Below are 15,079 nucleotides of genomic sequence, written 5' to 3'. Positions count from 1 at the left end.
CTGCTGGTAAATGTGCCCAGGACAGAGGAAGTAGTGTTAAAGCAAAGACTCTGGTCCGCTCAGCTCGTACAGTTCTGTATATGACATATGAGCCAGTGGGTGTATATTTCCTGGGCAGCAGAAAGAGCTGCAATGTTCTGCGAGCTCAGCCATTTTTCTCTCTCCCTCATCTCCCTCTTATTGCTCCCTTCCATGCTTGCAGAATGCTCATGTAACCACAGCTCCTGACCTCACGTAAAAATTTCTGCATAACAGGTTGGCGTTCCTTTCTCTGCATCACTCGAAAATGGCTGTGCATCACTCAGAATGCACATTTGAATGGTAATCAGCTCATTTGCATACGACTCCCATTGGTTCCTATATCAAATGAAAAACAACCAGCAAGAACCCCTTTGTGCATGTCTTGCAGAATATCATGCTTGCTAAACTGGCTAGAACCGGTCAAAAACACAAGTTGCTGGGCCCGGAAGTTTTGTGCATCAGGCCCTAACACTCTTATTGACTTTTGGGGTGGTGCAGGTGCTTCAAGTTGGCTAGAGATTGTGGATTAAAGTCTTCCAAGTCTTATTATAGATTTTCTATTGAATTCAGGTTTGGGCTTTGACTGTGCTGCTCAAGGCCATTCATTTTCTTCTTACTGAGACACTCCATTGTTGCTTTTACTTTATTTTATTTTTTGTTACATTTGTACCCCGCGCTTTCCCACTCATGGCAGGCTCAATACGGCTTACATGGGGCAATGGAGGGTTAAGTAACTTGCCCAGAGTCACAAGGAGCTGCCTGTGCCTGAAGTGGGAATCAAACTCAGTTCCTCAGTTCCCCAGGACCAAAGTCCACCACCCTAACCACTAGGCCACTCCTCCACTGTTGCTACTATTTGAGATTCTACATGGAATGTTGCTATTCCACTAGCAGCGTTCCATGTAGGAGTCGGCCCTTGCAGATCACCAATGTGGCCGCGCAGGCTTCTGCTTCTGTGAGTCTGACGTCCTGCACGTACGTGCAGGACGTCAGACTCACAGAAACAGAAGCCTGCGCAGCCTTTTATATGGAATGTTGCTAGTGGAATAGCAACATTCCATGTAGAATCTCCAATAGTAGCAACATTCCATGTAGAATCTCCAATAGTATCTATTTTATTTTTGTTACATTTATACCCCGCGCTTTCCCGCTCAATGCGGCTTACATGGGGCAATGGAGGGTTAAGTGACTTGCCCAGAGTCACAAGGAGCTGCCTGTGCTGGAGGTGGGAATTGAACTCAGTTCCTCAGTTCCCCAGGACCAAAGTCCACCACCCTAACCACTAGGCCACTCCTCCACTTTATGTTTAGGGGTCATTGTCCTGCTAAAATGTGAATCTCCCCAGTCCTAGGTTTGTGACAGACTGATCAGGCTGTCCATCATGATCTGCCTGTACTTTGCACCATCCATCTTTCCTTCGATCTTCATAAGCCTCTCTCTCCCTTCTGCTGAAAGCATCCCCACAACATAATTTTACCACCACCAAGCTTTACTATAGGGTTGGTGTTATGCTATAAAGTGATGTACTATGTTTGGTTTACACCAGAAGAAACAAAAAAAGCATAAGTGGACCTCCAGGAACAGGACAAAAGGAAAGTCCTTCTAATAAATACACTTTCCTTTTTGTCCTGTTCCTGGAGATCCATTTGTGCTTTTTTTGTTTTGGTCTTTTGGTGTACTTGGAACCCTCTCTTTTATACACTTTGGTTTACACCACACATATTGCTTAGCTTTGAGATCAAAAAGATCCAATTTCTCCATTTTCATCTCAACAGACCACAAAATCTTCCAAATATATGTAGTATCCTCCAAGTGGCTGACTTTTTGCCAGCAATGGCTTTTCTTTCCCACCTTTTTATACAGGCCATGTTTGTGGAGTATTTTTTTTACTTTATTATTTTTAAAATAGCAAATGTGGACATTACGTACAGCATTTGACATTATCAGTATCACAAGATCTGGTCACACTAAAACTCACAATATTCTAACCAACAATCAAATCATATAATAAATCCAGTGCCCAATCATTTCTGTTATCGTCTAAAGCATGACACAGGCTGCATGTTCCACTTTGATTATCTGGTTTGACAGCTCAGTCCATGGAGGGGGTTGGAGCTACACAAAGCACCTTCCAACAAGATACAGCAAGGTCATAGTTAGGCTATCCAACCAAAGCAGAGACCTCAGCAAGGAAATGACCTAGATACTGGAACCAAAAAAACTCATTGAACCAAATCTCAACAAAGGTTGCAACTTGACTGTCGGCAATTCCATCTCATACATTTTCCTGACTTCTTTTTTTTTTTTTTGTACCAAACTGACAAATCAGTTGGTTCCATACATTTCCATTTGGCAGCTGCCAGCGGTTAACAGGCAATATTTCACCAGTCTCAGATATAGACCTCTATAGTTCTTGTAAAGTAATCTTCAGCAGTTTCCTTAACCCATGTCTACTGACTTTGGAGGGATGGGATGATCAAGGCAGTGTCTTTGCCAAACTATTTCTGCTTTACAGTGATGGACCTGGCAGTGCCTCAAGAGATATGCAAACACATTGAATGTTCTTATAGCCTTATCCCAATCTGTAAGTTTGAATAACTTTATCTTGGCGTTCCTTTGGCAGCTCTGTGTTCATGTTTAGACCTTTGCTTCAAACTCACTTCAAACAATATATATAAACTGCATTATTTTTCATTCTAGAGTATTTAGGGCAGCTCAGCTATTGTGATTGGACACTGGTGAGCCCCCCTCTTTAACTTACTATGAGCCTGTTTATTAAAACTTTGCTCTTTATTTTTGTTCCCATGATAGAAATACCTACATTGTGCATAAGTCAGTGGTTCCCAAACCTGATCTTGGAGGCACCCCAGCCAGTCAGGTTTTCAGGATACCCACAATGAATACTCATGAGAGAGATTTGCATGCACTGCCTCCACTGTATGCAAATCTACCTCATGAATATTCATTGTGAGTATCCTGAAAACCTGACTGGCTGGGGTGCCTCCAGGGCCAGGTTTGGGAACCACTGGCATAAGTAATATTATTATCTGTTACTATGTACTGAACTTTTATTCACCTCACTTGAGAAAAATTTGGAACCAGAGCTAATCTGGGTTTTGATAAAGCAAAAGATTTGAAGAATAATGCAATCAAGACTGGTTGGTTTCTTATTCCTAATTAATTTTTTAATATTTTTTATAATTGTTGTTTTATATTGAAAGTTTAAAGTATATATTATGTAGAGCAGTGAAAAAAATCTTCTACTTTGATGCATTTTATTTAACTTCTCATATACTGCCTGCAAGCCTGAACGCTATTGAAGTGGTGTTTATTCAGATAAAGCTGGGCTTGGGTCTCACAATCTAAGGGTTCCTTTTACTGAGGTGCACTAACAGATTTAGGGCCCTGTTTACAAAGACACGTTAGCGTTTTTAACGTGTCTACAATTAGCACACGCGTTAACTGTGTAGGTGCCTATAGGGATATTGTAGGCGCGTACATGGTTAACCCATGTTAAAGATGCTAATGCGCCTATAACATGGCTTAGTAAACAGGGCCCTTAACATGCTCTAATGATTAGCATGTGCTAAATGCTAAAAAGCCCATTTTATTCCTACGGGCTTCTTGGCATTTAGCGCGTTCTAAATCTGTAAGTACACCTTAGTAAAAGGAGCCCTAAGTTTGTATCTGAGGCAGAAGAGGATTAAGTGAGCACAAGGAGCTTCAGTGAGGTTTGAATTGAATTTCCTCTGGTTCTCAGCCTGCTGCTCTAATGATTTGGCTTCTCCACTCCAGCAGAAGGTGGAAAATATAAAAGTGTGTGAAGATGTCTGCAAAGTACTGTGTCTGTGGTAAGAAAAGAGGACAGGGAAGCTTTTATTGTTAAATGATGTCCAAAATTAAATCAGAGCTTTAAGGTCCTCTGCAACAACAGAAAAAATAAAGCACTTTTTTTTTTCTTTTGCAGTTTAGGGGGAGACAAATCTGAATCACCTTCTTTGCTGATGACAGGATTTATTTTCCTTTGCAAACCTACTTGCTTTTCTCTTTTCTGTCTGTTCTATCTAGAACCAAACTGTCTTACTAACTGCCCCCTGGGGACTCTAACCCTGCCTGCCTTACTGCTGTAAGTTCTTTCTAACTTCTTTCCAATTCTGAATAATTTTTTAAAAACCTTTGTTTACTGAATAAGCCTGAAGATGTGTTTCCTAGAATAATCTCTAAACCTCTGAACATGACAAAGGCTTGTACCAACCATGTGGAACAGGCATTTAATTAGCTCATATGTGAGTTATGGGAATCCTGAAAAACTCATTAGATGAAATATATGTGAAATCCTGTTGTTTTATTCACAAGTGTTAATTCAATAATTTGTTCCAATAATAATGTGAGGAGGGTGGTGGTCAGAAGGGATTTTAATGGCCAGTAGAAAAATAATTGGCTTAGATGCCAATGTTTGGAGGGAGGGTGTTTTTCTGTTCCATCTGATCGCTATAAATAAGTGCTCAAATGTAGGCCATAGTATTTTATGCATACTCAAGGGGAGAAAATTTCAGAAGAAACGTGAATGTAATTCTCTATTTTGACAGTTATAGATTAATGAAATAATCTCCCAGCAGAGATGATAACATCCAGTATAGTGGCAGAATTCAAGTAAGCTTAGGACAGATAATAGATGACCATGGTAGGATCAGGTTGGAAAATGGCAATATTGTAAACAGTCTACTCTTCACTTGGTAAAAAGCGGAAGCAAAGGGGGAGGGGTGGTAAGAGGGAAAACATTCAACAAACAAAGGAGGCACGGCCAACTGACCCCAGTTTGGCACCAGCAAGCTGTAGTTCCCCAAAAGCCAGCTAGGTTTATATCAACAGATTGGCAATGGTTATGTATCCATCAAGCATGATCATGTAACAGTTTCTTTAGTTTTTCTGTTTAGATTATTACAAAACTTGTTGGTAATACATAGGGGGAGGGAGAGTTGGGTAAGCAATGAAATTAATATATCTTTAGCAGTGTAGATCAGACTATCTGGCCAAACGATGGGCCAGTAGTCTTTTTATCTGCTACATCTACTATATTACTATGGGTTGATGACATCTGTATGTATAAACATAAAGAAATGAGATAAGAATCAGCATGTCGTAATAACTCAAAGTAATTATTCCCCTCCTTTTATGGTCAATGTCTGTATTCTCATTGTTTGTTAAAACCTTGCTCTTTATTTTTGTTCCCATGATAGAAATACCTACATTGTACATAAATAATACTATTATCTGTGATTATGTACTGAACTTTTATTCACCCCACTTGTGAAACACTGAGGTTTTCCTATCAATAGAATAAAATGTGGAACATTAATGAAACCTTGCATGCTAGACTATATATTTCTGAAATTGTTGAGTGTGAAAACTATGGTCTTAACCTATTACTGAAGTACAAATAATAGTGTGAACAAAACTCAACTTATATTCTTTGGGCAAAGGAAAAATTTTTTTAAAACTTTCCAAAGTTATATGAAACATTTAGAGGTAAACTCATGAAGACGTTTCTTGTAAAACATAGAACATGATGTTAGAAAAAGGCCTTCAGGCTACCCAGTCTGTAAAACCAAACCAGCTGCCCAGTCTCTCCAATTTTCACCTCTCTCTCTCTCTCTCAGAGATCCACTATGCTTGTTCTATGCTTTCTTGAATTTGGATACTGTCCTCATCTTTACAGAGCTTAAGAACAAATTACTGCACTATAGAGCAGCTGTTCTCAACCAGTGTGTTGTAACATGAGGCTGGCACACAAACATAAACAGCTTGAGATGGTCGAGGCAGTTCAAGATTTGTAGGTGGATGTATCGATTTATCTGGGACCAAAAAAGAGAGGCAAATCTTCTTGCACAGTGACAAGTCCCAAACAAAAAAAGCAACAACAAAGCACTGACTTAATTTACATATAAAAAACAAATTAAAAATAGTTTTATTAAAATAGATGATCTCTCCAGACCAGTGTCCAGCAGCCCTTTGATATGCATGTCATTCTGTCTGTATCAGGGTCTCATTCCATCCACTGCTATTCAGTGTAACTGGTCGTCTGGTCACTTATGAACAGCAGTATACTGCACACGGTACAGATGTCACCATTCAACATCTCTCTTCTCCTAACCACAGTATCACTCCAACCATAAGAGCCAACTTTTCAAAATTATTGTGAGTGCCAAGTCCAATGGAAAATAGCCCCTCCATGGATACATACAAGGAATGTTATCAATATTGGGGGTACTCAAGCACCCACAGAGTTGTCTCCTATGACTCCAACCACTGGTTACATTAACAAAACAAATAAACAGTAAACAAGCAACCAGAAGACAAAGAATGAAGCAAGAGACATTTTATTTATTTATTAGGATTTATTTACTGCTTTTTTGAAGGAATTCACTCAAGGCACAGTGTACAGCAAGAATAAGTCAAACATAAGCAATAGGCAATTACAGCAGTAAAAATATTCAAACAATAATACAAAGTATGGCATAGTATGCTACATTACAATGTCATTACAATACACAATAAAACATTTTAATACAGAGCATGGGGAGTAAGCAAAAATGGAACATATATAGATAAGATAGAATAACAGGAGTAAGAAAGTAAGGGACTAGTTTAAAGAAAGTTGCTTGAAGATTATCTTAACTAAGGTAGTAGTGGATAAACATGGCTTGTTATAGTAGGTTTAACCAGTGTCATTTACTTCTTCTGTTAAAAGCCTGGTTGAAGAGCCAAACTTTCACCTACTTCCTGATTTTAAAATTTCAAACACAGCTATTGACCCACCTAAATCAAGTGCATGAGCTGGAGAAGCAAATACATGCTTACATCCCAAGACATCTTGTGCAAAGGCTCGGCACCAATAACACCAGGGTCATCTCAATGGACATCAAAGTGTTAAGACTACAAGCTTTGTAGAGTCCAAATACCTCCAATAAATTTGACAATACCTTGTGTTCTGTATACATTCACAGAATAGGAATGAAAGCAATAGCTTAGTCATTAGAGGAGCCAAGGTTCAAATCTCATTAACGCTCCTTGTAACCTCAGGAAATTCACTTCACCCTTCACTACTGGTAGCATCTTAAGATTGCAAGCCCTCTGGCTATAAGGAAATACGTACTGTTTCATTGTCTTGAGCTACTGATGAAGCAAGCATGAGATAAATATATATAATAATAAAATAAAACAGAGAAATGGTGAACCCCTTTCCCTCATGCATGGAGAAGCAGATGTACTCAGTGTTTGGGCTGCACAATACTAGCAATGCTCTCTTTTCTCCTTCTCCCCTCCTTCTGCCACTTCTGTCAGCTCTTATTATTGCATTACTAGTGCTCTGGTGGGCACAAGTGGTTTCATTATGGTATTCTTTTAGCAAAGTTTCTTTAGACAAAGAATATCAAGTCCTTCATCCCTGATTAGAACATAAATTAAAGAAGTTTTATTTTGTAGTTATCTAGCAGCAGGCTAATGTTTCTTTCTATGACTGCATGGTCTTTTCTCCATTCAATTAAAAAAAAAGTTATAAGGGGTGTTCAAACTGGATATTTTTAAGCAGTCCAAGAAATGGACTTTTAGAAAGAATTATGTGCAATGAATCTGTGTCTATCAGTCTGTCTGGGAATAAAATAGCTCTCCAACATAGAAACATGATGGTACGTGTCTGTTCTTGTCCTTTGTCTTCTTGAATTAAGATACTGTCCTCATCTCCACTGGCAGCTCTTCACGCCTCCACCAACTTTGCCTCAGTTTTTTTACACTCCTGCTTTGCCTTCTTCTTCTTGAGCATCCCTTAACTTGAAAAAGGCCCAAACAAGGAATGGAAGTCACCAAATTTAGCTGGCTGGGGAAAAATGGGGATATCTTGGACAAGTTCAAAATCCTGAAAATCCTCCCAAACTGTTGTTAAGAGGGAGTAAAATCTTGACAGGAAAATAAGGGGAAAAAATCTTGAAGCAGTTGGCGAAGAATGGAATATTCCCCCCCCCCCCCCCAAAAAACAGTCACGACAAGGGTGACAAAAGAAAGAGCAGCAGACGATGTCCAAAACAATGTCTTTATTAAGTCATCCAAGACTTTCATTTATCCATAGAATAGATAAAACAAGGGCAGTGATGGTGCCCATTTACCCACCTCAGACTACTCAGAGAGTGAGAGGGTTATTCAGCCTCCATGCCTGTTCCATCTTTGATGTTAAACTGAGACCAGATTTTAATCAGTGACATGTGGTAAAGGGCTCTCTAATCTTATGTCAACTTTCCTGAGCCATTCTGTGTCTTGCTAGAGTAATGTTACTTTTGTTATTTTGTAGTTTTGAACACTACACATTTTTTAATGTTATTTTTAATGAATATATTCAAATTATTGCATAAAGAAAAACCAATAACATTAACCAATAGTGCCAAGAAAGAGCTCCTCTTGTGCTGCCTTCCTACTGTATGTGATCCACCGTAGACCCACTGGGGAGTAGGCAGAATATAAGTGTGACGATTAGATTAAAAATATAGTTCAATTTAAAGACAATGAAATAATAGTACAGATTAGAAAGACCTCATTCCTGGGGGAGCAGGGCCAAAAAAAAAGTGGACTGTGATATTCAAATTTACATTATAAAATCAATAGGAAAAGTAAAGAGACAATTTTGTGGAAGATATTCCAACACAGCATACCACCAGTTCACAAATAATAACCAAGGAGTCACAACTGCATTTCTGTTGTTCAAAAAGTTTTGAAGCTGATCAGTATCATAGAAAAGATATTTCAAGCCCTAAAGCTTGATTACACAAACGCGATGAAATTGTAACGTGAATATAGTACCTAGGGAAATCACTCTCTGCCTATAACCTAAAAGAAGTATCTCACCTAGGAGGCCCTTGAAATACTGAAATAAATGTTCTTTGAAAATATTTTTAAAATGTGCTCTGTGGCTTTTCTAGGTCCAGGCCTTGTCTAATTCCAGCACAAAGGTAACTAACCTTGTCCTTAATTTCAGACAGTGAATCCTCTAATAACAAAGATACATCCAAACCTGCAAACATCTTCTGAAGTGTTAACAGCATTTCCTTACTTCCCTATCCAAGCAACATAACATGAAATATAGAAAGCCAGTGTAATAGGGAATATAGCTTCTGGAGAAACCTTTTCATGCTTTGGAAAATTCAGGAAATGTAAATTCTCAAATGAAATCATATAGTTCTCAAAGGTTTCCAACTTACACTAGATTCTGGTTAAATCCTTAGTCATCTTCACCTTTCTGTAGCTCAATATATTTTTTTCCCAAAAATTCCACATTAGTTTTCCAGGTTGAAAATTCATCTGTTCCACTTTAGCTACTCATTCATGGAGCTCCATTACAGAACCTAGGACACAAGCAGTGTTGGTAGAAATAGCCATGACACAGCACAATAGCACAGCACTGTTACTACAAGCACAGAAGAACCAAACTTCTGTCACAACGGAGAACAGTCAACCAAGCACAGTAAAGGAGACAACGAACATGATGAAAAACATTATTATTATTATTTTATTATTTGTTGCATTTGTATCCCACATTTTACCACCTCTTTGCAGGCTCAATGTGGCTTACAATACATCATGAATAGTGGAAATACATGAGAAAATATGCATTTAGTAATAACAACAGGGTCTTTGGTAATATGATGAGGCATGATAGTAATTTAACAAGCAGATATAATAAGAATTATTTAAGAAATATATAAGAATTATATAAGAAAAAAAACATCAAATGGACTCAAAAAATTCACATTAGAAATTTATTTTACAATAAAGACACGAATTGTGTTTCGGCCGCAGAGGCCTACCTCAGGAGTCACTGTGGTTTGGTTACTGAAAATCCTAAAGTGTCTAAGAAGTGTTGAACCAATCAGAGTAATGCACCAAAAATGTGCAAACTGAACAGCACAGAATACACAGAGAGGGGCATAATCGAACGCGAATGCCCATCTACGTGAAGGGGCGGGACAAACCGTATTTTCGAAAAAAGTGGGCGTCCATTTTTTTCCAATAATACAGTTTGTGCCAGCCAAATGTATCGGATTTGTGCGGATTTGAGCTGGGCGGTATAGTTTTTCAGCGATAATGGAAACCAAAGGCGCCCAGCTCAAAAACAACCAAATCCAAGGCATTGGGTTGTGGGAGGGGCCAGTATTCATAGTGCACTGGTCCCTCTGACATGCCAGGACACCAACTGGGCACTCTAGGGGGCACTTGTAACAATTAAAAAAACAAAGCAAACTACCTCTGAAGTCCATAGCTCCCTTCCCTTGGGTGCTGAGCCCCCAAAATCCCCCCCAAAACCCACTCCCCACAACTCTACACCATTACCATAGCACTTATGGGTGAAGGGGGGCACCTAGTTGTGGGTACAGTGGGTTTTGGGGGCGGTTTGGAGGGCTCCCATTTACCACCACAAGTGTAACAGGTGGGGGGGGGGGGGTGGGCCTGAAGTACCTGAAGTCCACTGCACCCACTAACAACTGCTCCAGGAACCTGCATACTGCGGTGATGGAGCTGGGTATGACATTTGAGGCTGGCATACAGGCTGGAAAAAAAAGTTTTTAAAGTTTTTTTTTGGGTGGGAGGGGGTTAGTGACCACTGGAGGAGTAAGGGGTGGTCATCCCCGATTCCCTCCGGTGGTCATCTGGTCATTTAGGGTACTTTTTGGGGACTTGTTCGTGGAAAAAAAGGGTCCAAAAAAGTGACCCAAATTTCCGCTAAAAACGCCTTTCTTTTTTAGATTATCGGCCGAGGACGCCCATCTCTCCTCGGCCGATAAACACGCCTCCAACACGCCCCCGTCAACTTTGGCTGTTTCCGCGACAGATTGCAGTTGGAAATCCCAAAATCGGCTTTTGATTATACCGATTTGGACGCCCACGGGAGAAAGACGCCCATCTCCCGATTTGGGTCGAAATATGGGCATCTTTCTCTTTCGTTAATAAGCTGGAGAGTCAGTCTGCTGACGTGTACAATGAAATACGTCCAAGAGTCTTACTTTCATTGGTTTAACACTTTTTAGACACTTTAGGATTTTCAGTAACCAAACCATAGGGACTCCTGAGGCAAGCCTCTGCGGCCAAAACACAATTCGTGTCCAGTTTTTAATGTGAAATAAACTTCTAATGTGAACTCTTTGAGTCTGTTGCATGTTTTCCATCATCTTCATTGTCTCCTTCACTGTTTCCAGACTTACTACCGCAGGCTTGTCTCCAAAGATCTTAACTGCTGGTATATCACCACTTTTGCCCACAGACACCCTCACAACCCCTCCTGAAGGTCGCCTCCTCTACTATGTCCTGTTCCAGGAGGAGTCTCAACTCTGGTTGAGGATGTAAGCAGGTTGTCACAGTGCTGACAACTTCAGTTCGCTTTGTCATATGTTGGTACTGCAGCCACTTCAACAAGCCTAATGCTGCAGGGGACATCAACAGCTGGGAGGAGGGAATTCACTCCTGCAGAGAGAGTGAGAATTAGAAATCATCCTTGCTTTGGGAAAGGGTGTTCCATCTGGCCCCAGTGTCTCTCCAGACACTTTCTCCATTTTGTACCATGAACTTGCATGCTGCCAAAAAGCACTCTTAAGGAACACTGCAGAGGAAGGGAAGCTACTGTTCTTGCATTGCTCCTCTTTTTCCTCATAGTCCAGTACAGTGGCAGACAAAAGCTCTTCACAGTGAATCCTGTTTTATTGGCATCTTAGTCCTGCCCCCACAGTACACATTTTTATGAAACATTATAGTTATAGTGAAGCATGCCTAAGGTTCTCATCCAGCCAAATAGAATTTGTGTCAGCAGTTGGGATTTTTTTTCTTTTTGCCAAAATTGTGTCATCTGATTGGGATGTTCAGAAAAACAAATTCTTAACTAGAAGTGCCCACAAAATCTAAGATGTGGATCATAGCATGTTATTTACCACCACCATCATTCATGCAATATTGCAGATGTGAGAGTAGAATGAACCTGGTGCTCTAAATCCAGCAATAGTTTTCCACATAGATTATTAGCAACAAAGTGACTATCAAACTTTTTCCTCTAGTGTATCCATTTATTATTTATTGTGAACATTTATATCCCGCATAATCCCACCAAGTCAGGCTCCATTGGAGGTTTCATAGAGAAAATATTTTCCCATTAAATTAGAATTTATACGGGCCTTAAAAAGGGAATAGTGACCACCTGATGAAAACATTAGTTCTCATCTCTTAGCATCATCCTCTCTAACCATTGTTTTTTTAATTCTAACAATAACATTTTTCCTCTTGCAAGTTTCACCACTGTTAAAATTTGTTGTCTGTTTTTCAAGGTTACAATTTATGTAAGTTAATCTGAGGAACCTTTTACTAAGCTGTGATGAGCACAAATGCATGCTTACAGCAGGTTAAAATCCACTACCGCGGGTGCGCTCGGGTGTCCCGTGGTAGTTTTCTGATCAGTTCGTGCTTCCCACGCGCTAAAAAATACTTTTATTTTTTAGCTCTGGGGACATGTTTGGGGGCAGAGAGTAGGCATACCCAGCGATAATCGATTAATGCAGCCGCATCACCGTGCACTAACTGATTAGGGCATGATTAGCATGGGAGTCCTTACCACCTAGAAAATAGGTGTTTGTAAGGGCTCCCAAGCTAATGGCTACGTGCTAATTGGGACATTAGTGCATAGCCATTAATGGAAGAAATTAGAAATGCAGCCATTGTAAAGCCACTCTAAATGTGGTCTCAGCACAAGTGAAACCCATGAGATAGTCATAGCATTGGCCACTTTTTAGCGACGCTTAGTATAAAAACCCCCTGGTTTGTAGACCAACTTCTTGCAAATATTTCAAACATTTATTGTACATGCCCTGAATCCCAGACCTTTGAGGACTAGAGTTCTACATCCTCAGGTATATATGTAAAACATACTTTGACAGTTCTTTCAGAACATTCTGCACTCTGCTGCTTTAGTGAATTTGCTGAAACAACATAGATGCCAAAGGGGATGATCACAAAATCCCACAGAATATCTACAGGCAACCACAGAGATCAATGTCAATTCATTTTTTACACTGCAGACTCCAAGCTGCACATCACAGTCTGACAGAACATACAAGAAAAATACATCTCCACATTAAAACTAGTCATAATATCACTCATCAGGGCTGTGCTCTCTCACCTGTTCTTTTTGCATTGGCGATGGAGCCTTTTGCTCATTTAGGGCCCTGTTTACTAAGCAGCGTTATAGGCTCGTGAACATTTTTAACGAGTGTTAACCATGTTCGTGCCTACAGTATCCCTGTAGGTGCCTACATGGTTAGTGTTCGCGCTAAGTGTAGGCACGCTAAACATACTAACACGCCTTAGTAAACAGGGCCCTTAGTGCACTGGTCAGAGGGAGTTCCAGGGATAGGCTGTGGGGGAGTGCAGCATAAAAGTTTTGTTATTTGCTAATGATGTCTTGCTTCTTCTTACGGAGCCTTCCTCCTCACTGGTGGAGGTGGAGCGCTTGTTAGATTGGTTTGGAGGAGTGTCTGGCTTTCGAGTCAACAAGATAAAGTTGGAAATTTTAAACCTTATCCTGGAAGCTCCTGAAGTAGAAATGTTATCGTGTAGATTCCCCTATGGTTGGGTTAGGCATTCCCTAAGTTATTTAGGGGTTAATCTTACTGCTAAGCTGGGGGATCTTTATCAAGCTAATTATCCAGCGGTGGTAAAGAAAGTTTGGGTCGAGTTGGAGCGGTGGCATCATTTGTCCATCTCTTGGCTTGGGTGAGTTCATTCGGTGAAGATGGTAATGTTGCCAAAATTGCTTTATTTGTTTACTGCCTTGCCTATCCCTTTACCTGATGGGTTATTTCGCAAATTGCACAAGAAAGCTTCTCAATATATATATGAAAAAATAAGCCCCCTAGAATAGGGTGCCATTTTTGTTTCAACTTTGTAATCATGGCGACATGGCAATGCCTAATTTTAAATTTTACTATCAGGCAGCTCAGCTGAAACATCTCACTCACTAGCAATGGATTCCCCTAAAAGTTGAGTGAGACCCTGTTGCATGCTGTGCTATGGCTTTCACCACAGGCTCTGAGACATTTGCTTAGGTTTGTCAACCCAATTTTATAGCATATGTAGAAATTATGGAAGAGGGCACGCTGGAGATTAATGCCCAATTGAAAATATTTCTTGGGGATGTCTATTTGCTATGCAGAGGGTCATGTCCCAGAGCACCTTGATTGCACTTACCTGTCCTGAGAGGGGAGAGGCTTATATTTTGGAGGGCAATTGGTGGAGGATGGGGAATTGGTGCCATTTCAGGAGCTAGCTGAGGAGTTTGATTTGGGTCAATGGGATATGTTTCATTATTGACAGGTGGTTGATTTTATTTGCAGAAAGACCACTCAGGAGTTGCAATTACCAGTGTCCTTGCTTGAGCAAGCCATGACTGGAAGCAGTGGATGTGAGAATATATTGAGATTTTATCTAACTTTGTTGGGTCAAACTTCCCCACCCTTACTTTATGTGAATAAATGGGAGGATATTCTGGGGGCCCACTTAAACTCTAAAACCTGGGGAGAGGATCTATAAAAATCTTCTCCAGGTATCCATAGCAATCAGTTTTGTAGAGAATGATTACAAAATGCTGTATCAATGCTATTTATACCCCACTGTGATTGCGTGCTATGTATGGACAAGGAAGTGATCAGTGTTGGCATGGCTGTGCGACTCAAGAGACCTTTATTCATATTTGGTGGTCCTGCCCCAAGGCGCAGCATTTTTGGGACTAAGTGGTGGGTTGGATTCAGGCTACTACAGGAGTCCGGGTAACTAAGTATATAGCCAGCTGCTTGCTTCATATGGGACCCTCAGAGTTCTTGGTTCGCAAGCGGCAGTTGACTCATCATATCTTCGCTGCAGGATGACTGGGGTTGGCTTCTGCTTGGAAACAGCCATCTCTTCCGGGACTGTCTGTAGTGCAGGCTAAAGTGTCTTATGTTTGTTTAATATCTAAGCTTACTGCACTTCAGAGGAA

General features: G+C 40.3%; 1 protein-coding gene across 1 annotated transcript in view; it reads left to right on the top strand.

The window, feature by feature from the left end:
* Positions 1–15,079, top strand: part of MTCL1 (microtubule crosslinking factor 1) — a 474,698-nt gene that overhangs the window by 447,439 nt on the left and 12,180 nt on the right. Inside the window, exon 26 of the mRNA XM_030187538.1 lies at positions 4,090–4,147. Within this exon, the coding sequence (XP_030043398.1) occupies positions 4,090–4,128 (39 nt within the window). The 3' untranslated portion in view covers positions 4,129–4,147. The remainder of the gene's footprint in view (positions 1–4,089; positions 4,148–15,079) is intronic.

The sequence above is a fragment of the Microcaecilia unicolor genome, chromosome 1 (assembly GCF_901765095.1).
Source record: "Microcaecilia unicolor chromosome 1, aMicUni1.1, whole genome shotgun sequence".
In the NCBI taxonomy this organism is placed as follows: Eukaryota; Metazoa; Chordata; class Amphibia; order Gymnophiona; family Siphonopidae; genus Microcaecilia; species Microcaecilia unicolor.
Note: the sequence above shows the minus strand (reverse complement) of the source record. Positions and strands in the feature narration are given on the sequence as shown.